General features: G+C 44.5%; 1 protein-coding gene across 1 annotated transcript; it reads right to left on the bottom strand.

The window, feature by feature from the left end:
- Positions 1–253: 253 nt before the first annotated feature.
- Positions 254–9,407, bottom strand: TMEM234 (transmembrane protein 234). The gene is made up of 5 exons (XM_067460599.1): positions 9,304–9,407; positions 7,675–7,826; positions 6,295–6,361; positions 3,259–3,351; positions 254–1,606 (listed from the first exon to the last, which is right to left on the bottom strand). The coding sequence occupies exons 1-5, from the start codon at positions 9,314–9,316 to the stop codon at positions 1,530–1,532; spliced, it is 402 nt and encodes a 133-aa protein (XP_067316700.1). The 5' UTR covers positions 9,317–9,407; the 3' UTR covers positions 254–1,529.
- Between the last annotated feature and the right edge of the window lie 216 nt (positions 9,408–9,623).

The raw sequence follows: 9,623 nt of genomic DNA, 5'->3' as shown, positions 1-9,623 counted from the left end.
GTGCGCATGTGTGAGATCTGAGAGGCAGAGAAGGAGTAACAGTAATAGGAAAATTACCATATTGAAATTAAATGTGACACTTTAAAAAAATTTATTTCGTGTGCGTTTGGAAGAGGGGTAGTCTTATACGGCGGGTATATCCCAAACTCTATATTTTAACTGGAAAAGTTGGGGGTTGTCTTATACGCCCAGTCGTCTTATATGTCGGAATATACAGTAGTTAAAATAAGCACTCAGAGACAAGAACAAATCCTTCTTTGAAAAATAACGTATCTTGTTTACTCATAAACAACTTGTATATATTCAGTACACTAGTCCATAGTCCACTGTCTTTAAGCATATAGATATAGACCAAACTGTATAACTGTACTCACTGAAGTCTGAAAGGAGACAAACTGCATCCACCGTCATTGAGGTCTAAAAGCATACTGTATAACAAAAATGGAGTCCTGTGTCTGACTGTACCAAAGAGGTACAGTCAAACCGGCAAACCAAAATGTACGTACAATATAGGTTAACAATTATACACATTTACAAACAGTTAGTGGAGGCTTGGAAGGATGCTATTTCCAACCAAATCTGCCCTGATATTTTAGAAAACACCCTACCTTTTGCAATAGTGGTGAAGTTGCTGATGGTCAAGAAAATCTAAAAGCCTTATCCCTCATTCCACAGTACAGCTAGGCTCTGGCACGAGTCTGGCAGACACAAAGTGGTGTTGTTGTTGTGTGGCTTCAATGGTGACCCTAAGATGAACCGACTGGGGCCTTTCCTGGCAAGATTTAATCAGGAGAGATTTGCCATTGCCTTCCTTTGAGGCTCAGACTGTGTTTTGCCCAGGGTCACCTAGTAGGATTCATGGTTTGAACGGGGATTCGAACCTATGAGAGTCATAGTCCCAACACTACACCAAGATGGCTTGTAGACACATAGGTATAGAATTAATGCCATTCACAGGTCTCCTGTCAGGTTAAGTCTTCCCCAAACCGCCATACAATGTGTGTACAGGTCGTGGAGGCTCCTTCTTTGGAGGCTTTTAAGCAGAAGCTGGATGGCCATCTGTCGAAGGTGCTTTGATGGTGCTTTTCTTGCCTGGCAGACTGGCCTGGATGGCCCTTGGGGTCTCTTCCAACTCTAGGATTCTATAGCTGTTTCTATGTCTCCATGTGCCTGCTAATGTCTATGAGGCTGGTTGGCCATCTGTTAGAAGGTTTTGAATTGTGCTTTTCCTGCATGGCAGAATGGGATTGGAACGGACCTTTGAGGGTCCCTTCCAATTCTAAGGAATAACAGCACTTAAAAGGAATGTCAACAAAGATATCAGCTGAAGAGTTTCAACTCTTAAAGAGGGTGCATAGTTGTGGGATGCCTGATGGAACAAGAAATGTCTTCATAACATGGTGGCAAACCGGAGGGATGGCGCCCTGAGATTTTCACTGCCCATAAGGGCAGAGCCAGTGTTGGAGGGTCCTATTTTGGCGACCCCTTCATCTACTCTTGAGTCCAAAGAGCCTCATCAGGGCTGCTTCTCATGGCTTTTCAGGCCCAGACCCAGCGATGCAGAGAGCAACTCCAGAGACAGTCAGCAGCATTCCCAGGGCAGCTCCTAAGGGAGAAACACACACAATCAGAAAATATATGTGGACAGTGCTTGCTGTTATTCATGTCTACAATATGTTTATTCAAGAAGAGAAGGGAGGCATAGTGTTCTTTTGTAAGCTAAGACTACTTGTCATTTTTGGGCTGTCCCCAAGTTACAAACATACAACTTACAAACAAGAATGGGGCTCAGAAAACAGGAAGAGAGAGGACTCCTCTCCTTGGAAGAAAGGGACATCCACTCCTGGAAGAGTTATTATCATGGGAAAAAGGGGTCTCCACTGAAGCTTTATCTGCAATCCTTATTTCCACAACAGCTATTTTTTTTCTTCAAAATTCAAGTATCACAGGGACATAATGTGAGGTGGAATCTCCTGAACAGGGGCACAGTCAGCAAAACAAACACTACTGGGGCGTTCACCCTTCCCTAAGTTATCCAAAGCTTACAAAATGTGCCTGTTACAAACAAATTCCACTTAAGAACAAATCTACAGAACCGATCTTGTTCGTAACTGGAGGGCTGCCTGTATATGTAAACAGAGGCACAACTTGAGATTTATTTATTTTTTGTCATGTCAGGAGTGACTTGAGAAACTGCAAGTCGCTTCTGGTGTGAGAGAATTGGCTGTTTGCAAGGACGTTGCCCAGGGGACACCCAGATGAATTGATGTTTTTATCATCCTTGTGGGAGGCTTCTTTCATGTCCCCGCATGAGGAGCTGGAGCTGATAGAGGGAGCTCATCTGCCTCTCCCCAGATTCGAACCTGCGACCTGTCGGTCTTCAGTCCTGCCGGCACAGGGATTAACCCACTGCGCCACCAGGGGCTCCAACTCGAGATGGCAGAGAACAAAATCTGGTTGGGGCACTACACTTGTATAATAAGACTTGCATAAATTGGTTTGCAGAAACCAACTCTGAAGTGTAATAACACTGGCCAACACATATTTTGTTGCCTCAAATGTGAGCCCTGTTTCTACGTATATTTGACAACTTCTGATTCGAAAACGGCACCAGTTTTCCCCATCAGTTTTTGAGGTGAGAGAACATATGCCATCTTCATTCATCTTACCCATAAAAAATAAAAGGAGTCCCCAGTGGCACAATGGGTTAAACCCTTGTGCCAGCAGGACTGCTGACCAAAAAATTGGTGGTTCGAATCTGGGGAGCGGGGTATGCTCCCGTCTGTCAGCTCCAACTTCTCATGCAGAGACATGAGAGAAGCCTCTCACAGGATGGTAACACATCCGAGCATCCCCTGGGCAACGTTCTTGCAGACGGGCAATTTTCTCACACCAGAAGTTACTTGCAGTTTCTCAAGTCATTCCTGACATGAAAAAAAATCCATAACAAATGATAACCATATTTATGAAACAAGTGATGATGCACTCTACCCAACATACTTTTCTGAATTGGCATCCCAAAGAATCCCAGTAACAGGCGTAAAACACCAAGACAAACTTCATCTGTTGTGCTGTGGAATCATTCAGCCCTTTCTCTCTTTTCTGACATAGTGTATGGGGAGCATTTCTACCATGATTCCCCTGCCAGGCTCAAAGCCTTAGGGCCCACTGTGTAACTGGAATATTGGAGTATATTTACACTAGGCTTAGAAAGAGATCCTTAGGGTTTTGCACTCGATCAGAAGCTGAGAGACCTACTTGTGCCGCCAATCTCTTCTCCAAGGACCTTCCCTGTTGCTAAAGTGAAGACCAGAGCCAAAGAGTTGCAAAGAGGCACCGCCAAGGTAAGGTCTAGAGTGGAAAGAGCAGTTATTCGGTCATTTTGTTTGCTAGACTAAGTTAAACCCACTTCAGATTCTCTCCAAAGGAACAATGCATCCCCCTCAAGGGATGAAAATACCTCCAGACTAATCTAAGGCAGGGAAACAAATATATGGAAAGAGTTGTTTGTTTAATTTGAAAACTTAAATAAAAACAATACTTTCAGATGCTCTCTAAGGGAACAATGTATTGCAAGGGATGGAAATACTTCCAGAATAACTGAAGTCAGTGAAACAGGCAAATGTCTGGGCAAATACCAATATCAGTAACCCAGACACTTTGTGTGAGCCATTCGCATTTCTATAAATAGTGCTTTGAATTGTTACAAAGGCTCTACATATTGACTTATAAATGTATAGTCATCCTAGGAGTTCAGAACTAACTATCCTGATAACAAAAGCATAAGCCTTGCCTGCTGCCATCCAGTAAAATAGAAAGCAGGGTGAGATTTGAACTGCAGATTTTCTGCTTTGTAGTTTAACCTCAAGTGACTGCACCACTCCACTTTGTTTTGATTAATCTAAAACATCCAACTTGAATATTATCATGCTTCAACTGACAATATTCCTGTTTTTTTGTTGTGTTTTTTTTTTTTTGTGTCAGGAGCATCCTGTTGTGAGAGAATTGGGCGTCTGCAAGGACGTTGCCCAGGGGACGCCCGGATGATTTTTGATGTTTTATCATCCTTGTGGGAGGCTTCTCTCATGTCCCCCATGAAGAGCTGGAGCTGATAGAGGGAGCTCAACCGCCTCTCCCCGGATTTGAACCTGTGACCTGTCGGTCTTCAGTCCTGCCAGCACAGGGCTTTAACCCACTGCGCCAAATATTCCTGTTAAAACCTATATATTTTGCCCTTTGCCTAAGTGGCTGTAGAAATTGAATCTGTCTGTAGTGGATTTTCTGGATATGATGTGTCACTTCTGAATATTCAAAATCGCCACCCCGAGTCCCTTCAAGGAGATAGAGCGGAATATAAATAAAGATGATGATGATGATGATTATTATTATTATTACTAGCTTGGGGACCCGGCGTTGCCCGGGTTATTAGAGAAAGTGGGTAATGGCGGTTCTGTATGCCAAGTTTGGTCTTTATTGGTCTTTGGATAACGGCTGCATTATTTTCAGGAAGTGAGTGAAGGTACTTGAAGTCCCATCATCCATGGCCCATCCTCCTCCAAACAGCAGCAGGATATAGAGTGGGTCATGGGGGCTCTGTGTCCCAAGTTTGGTCTTTATCAGTCATTAGATGAGGGTGGCAGTGGTGTCAGTAAGTGAGTGAAGGTACTGCAAGTCCCATCATCCATTGTCAAATTCTTCCAAACCGCACCAGGATGTAGAGTGGGTCATGCTGGGTGTCTGTGTAAATTGTGGTCCTGATCCATCATTTTTGGCAGTTGTAATGGTCTTAGGAAGGGAGTGCAGGTATTGCAAGTCCCATCGTCCATGGTGCACCCTCCTTCAAACTGCACCTGGATGTAGAGTGCGTCATGGAGACACAGTGTGCCAAGTTTGGTCTTTATCGGTAATTGGATGAGCGTTGCAGTGGTCTCAGGAACTGCGCAAAAGTACTGCAAGTCCCATAATCCATGGTCTATCCCCAGCCAAACACACACCAGGAGGTAAAGTGGGTAATGAGAGGTCTATGTGGCAAGTTTGGTCCTGATCAGACATTGGATGAGGTTAACAGCGGTCTCAGAATGTGAGTGATGGTACTGTAAGTCCCATCATCCAAAGTCGATCCTCCTTCAAACTGCAGCAGGCTGCAGAGTGGGTCATGGGGGCTCTGTGTGCCAAGTTTGATCTTGATCAGACATTAGATGAGGGTTGCAGCTGTCTTGGGAAGGGAGTGGTGGTACTTCAAGTCCCATCATCCATGGTCTGTCCTCCTCAAAAGTGCACCAGGATGTAGAGTGGGTCATGGGGACTCTGTGTGCCAAGTTTGGTCTTGATCAGTCATTGGCAAGGATCTCAGTGGTCTCAGGAAGTGAGTGAAGTGACTGCAAGTCCCATCATCCATTTTCAAATTCTTCCAAACCGCACCAGGATGTAGAGTGAATTATGCGGGCTCTCTGTGTAAATTGTGGTCCTGATCCATCATTGTTGGTAGTTATAATGGTTTTAGGAAGGGAGTGCAGGTATTGCAAGTCCCATCGTCCATGGTGCATCCTCCTCCAAGCCGCACCAGGATGTAGAGTGGGTCATGGAGACTCAGTGTGCCAAGTTTGGTCTTTATCGGTAATTGGATGAGGATTGCAGTGGTCTCAAGAATTGAGCAATGGTACTGCAAGTCCCATAATCCATGGTCCATCCCCGACCAAACCACACCAGGACGTAAAGTGGGTCATGAGAGGTCTATGTGCCAAGTTTGGTCCTGATCAGTCATTGGATGAGGTTAGCAGCGGTCTCAGAATGTGAGTGATGGTACTGCAAGTCCCATCATCCATGGTTCATAGTCCTCCAAACTGCAGTAGGATGTAGAGTGGGTGATGGGGGCTCTGTGTGCCTATTTCGGTCTGTATTGGGAGTGTTCTGACCCAGCCCCCGGCCTTTCCTTTCCTCTCTTTCTCATCTCGGAATTTGAGGCTGGCCAATCAGAGACCATATGCAAATTTCCTTCTGTCATGCCCCGTTTCTGCCATGAGCCCTCTTCTCCACTAGGGGCTCCTATTGAAGCTGGCCAATCAGAGACCATATGCAAATAGCTCCACAGTGGCAGCCAATCAGAATCTTGGAACTTTCAGGCTAGCCAATCGGAAAGCTGCCACAAACACGTCCGCCCTCCACACTTCCGCCCTCCGCACTTCCGCCCTTCGCATACAAACACTCTTCTTTATTATATATATAGATATAGATTATTTTCTGGATCTCAAATCCCAGCTGTATTCTCTGGAAGCAGAAATTGTATGGACAAACCTGTGGACGCTAAGGTCAGATAGTAGACCAAGGAACCACACTGGTTGAGAACAAATGGCACCACAACCTGCAAGAAAAAGAAGAAATTGCAGTATTGATGCCAAAATCATCTGGCCGTCTAAGGAGCGGAAAGGATGTCTGATCTAAAGGAATGAGACATAACCATGCAATTAATTTATTTATTTATCTACAGTATTTATATACCGCTTTTCTCACCCATAAGGGGATTCAAATGCAAGGCATTTTATCCCCATTGACAGCCATTCAAATTACCCACTCCCTCCCCTGACTGGCTAAGAAATAGTCAAGCAAGGATTCGGGCTCTCGTTGGCTGGGAACTCTTTGTGATGTCAGAGGTGGGTACAGTCTCCTTTGTGGTGGGAAGAATTGAGAGCTACTATTGGTTCCTTTGAAGCTGGAGCCCTTCGGAGTGGTGCCCCAGGAATAATAATGTGGTTTGGGGCAATGCAAAAAATCCACAATGAGATTATATGAGTCCGCAAAAGGAGCTAGTCTCTGACACAATGGGAAGGAATAGGTAAATAGACAGCTGAAAGAAAAGAACAGAAAACAATAAAAAAACCTATTGAAACACAGTTCATATCTGATAGCTCTGAAACACATAGATATTCCCCTGGAGCCTGATCCAAATTACATCTTAAAAGGATCCTTTCCTGTTTGCTTTGCCTCAATGAGAAGATTTTCTCCTAGCAGGACATTGGACCAGTTTCCCAGATGTATAAACCCCCAGAGTTTCACATGTTTGATATACAACATAATGTTTTAAGTGCTTTTGGATGCATTGGGACATGTCCGTGGCTGCTCTCTGCCATTGCATCCTAATCCCACAGTAGATATACGTGAGTCCCCCCACCTCACTCCCGTCCATCTCTCAGCAAGAAATCATCTCCATGAATCCAGATCTAAAGGGAGCCTCAGAATGTGTTGGTTAAGGCAAAACTCTACAAGAGAGGGTGTGGGACTATTCTATTGTCTGAGGAACATCTCTCTATAGGCCATTTGCATACAAATAAATGTATGTATTTGATGTGTGATACCATATTTTATTCTAATGGTATTGAATTGTAATCAGCGAGATCTGTATTCCAATTGTTTTATTAAGTACTTTGATATGTTTTTGGATTGCTGTGCTTGTATATTGTATTTATTTGTGTGCAAATGGCCTATAGTGAGGCATTAACAAACAGAACAGAATATTATCCCATGTAACATAAAACCCCAGAGGTCTTAGAAGTGCAAGCACTGGAAAATAGTCAGCCTAGTATACTTGATAGAGTAGGATTGTGTGCTTTGGTTACTGGGAATTAGACAGTCATTATTATTTTAGTTAGTATATTAATAGGGGGAACTATCAAATACCTTGTAATTGAGGCAAAGGAACTTCATTTCTGCCAGGAGCTGCAGGCTTCGTCTCTCCTTCTTCACTTGCTCCAGGCCTTCTGTTCCCTTTTTCAAAAACGGGTTGGTCCCTCCCCAAAGAAGGGCCACCAAGAGACAGGCACTTAGTTCACCTGCAAGAAAGGAAACTTCTAATAATCACTGTAATGGTAATTTGGAAGGATTTTTTGGAGGAAGTTTTTTTTTGAGTTTTTGATAATATATTAGGCAGAGTCTGGATGACCATCTGCCAGGAGGGCTTGGGTGGTGCCTTCCTACATAATGGCAGAAGGAGGTTGAACTGGATGGCCTTTGGGATCTCTTCCAATGCTAGGATTCTATTATTATTATTATTAATAATAATAATATATTAAGCAGAGGCTGAATGGACATCTGCCAGGAGGGCTTGGGTGGTGCCTTCCTGCCTAATTGGAGAAGGGGGTTGGACTGTATGGCGTTTGGGGTCCCTTTCAACTCTAGGATTCTCTTATTACTACTATTATTATTATTATATTAAGTAGAGACTGAATGGACAACTGCCAGGAGGGCTTGGGTGGTGCCTTCCTACATAATGGCAGAAGGGGGATGGACTGGATGGCCTTTGGGATCTCTTCCAACGCTAGGATTCTATTATTATTATTATTAATAATAATAATAATAATAATATATTAAGCAGAGGCTGAATGGACATCTGCCAGGAGGGCTTGGGTGGTGCCTTCCTGCCTAATTGGAGAAGGGGGTTGGACTGTATGGCGTTTGGGGTCCCTTTCAACTCTAGGATTCTCTTATTACTATTATTATTATTATTATTATTATTATTATTATTATATTAAGTAGAGACTTAATGGACAACTGCCAGGAGGGCTTGGGTGGTGCCTTCCTACATAATGGCAGAAGGGGGATGGACTGGATGGCCTTTGGGATCCCTTCCAACGCTAGGATTCTATTATTACTATTATTAATAATAATAATATTAAGCAGAGGCTGAATTGCCGTCTGCCAGGAGGGCTTGGATGGTGTCTTCCTGCATAATGGCAGAAGGAGGTTGAACTGGATGGCCTTTAGGGTCCCTTCCAACTCTAGGATTCTATTATTATTATTATTAATAATAATAATAATAATATTAAGTAGAGGCTGAATGGACATCTGCCAGGAGGGCTTGGGTGGTGCCTTCCTGCATAATTGTAGACGGGGGTTGGACTGGATGGCGTTTGGGGTCCCTTTCAACTCTAGGATTCTATTAATAATATTATTCATATTAAGCAGAGGCTGGATGGACATCTGCCAGGAGGGCTTGGATGGCGTCTTCCTGCATAATGGCAGAAGGAGGTTGGACTGGATGGCCTTTGGGGTCCCTTTCTTCCAATTCTAGGGTTCTTTGAGTCCTGTTTCTCCATGAGCCTGCTTATGAGTTTGTATGGCCATCTGTTGGGAGGGCTTTGATCGTGCTTTTCCTGCCTGGCAGAAAGGAGTTGGACTGCGTGACCCCTGGGAATCCCTCCCAGCTCTGGGATGCACTGATTCTACAGAGGCCGAAGGTGGCAATGGACCCACACCGTTTCTAATACACGTGGGCATGAAACTAAAGTGTCCCCCCACTTCCTTTCTCACCCAGCGACGCCATGGCGACCGGTCATAGAGTAAGAGGGCTAGACTGACGCAAACCAGTCCTACTTCCGGTTTGGCGCAGCTCCTGTCAATAAGACGCTAAAAGCCAACCGGAAGTGAGGATCTCTTCTCTTTTTATATCTCTATGGACACCTGGTTTCGGCTTTCCGTTTCCGGTCTCGTGCCGGAAGTGGCTCATCTGGCCTCTTCTGCGCCACCTAGCCATCCTTTGCCGCAGCCATGGTGAGTCCCTCTTCCCCTGAAGCCGACCATGAGTCGGTTTAGTGGATCAATCCAGCCTAGTCTGTGCCTGGGCCTCTCCG

This window comes from Anolis sagrei, chromosome X, assembly GCF_037176765.1.
Source record: "Anolis sagrei isolate rAnoSag1 chromosome X, rAnoSag1.mat, whole genome shotgun sequence".
NCBI classification, from domain to species: domain Eukaryota; kingdom Metazoa; phylum Chordata; class Lepidosauria; order Squamata; family Dactyloidae; genus Anolis; species Anolis sagrei.
The sequence above is the reverse complement of the archived record's forward strand: the minus strand, read 5'-3'. Positions and strand labels throughout refer to the sequence as shown.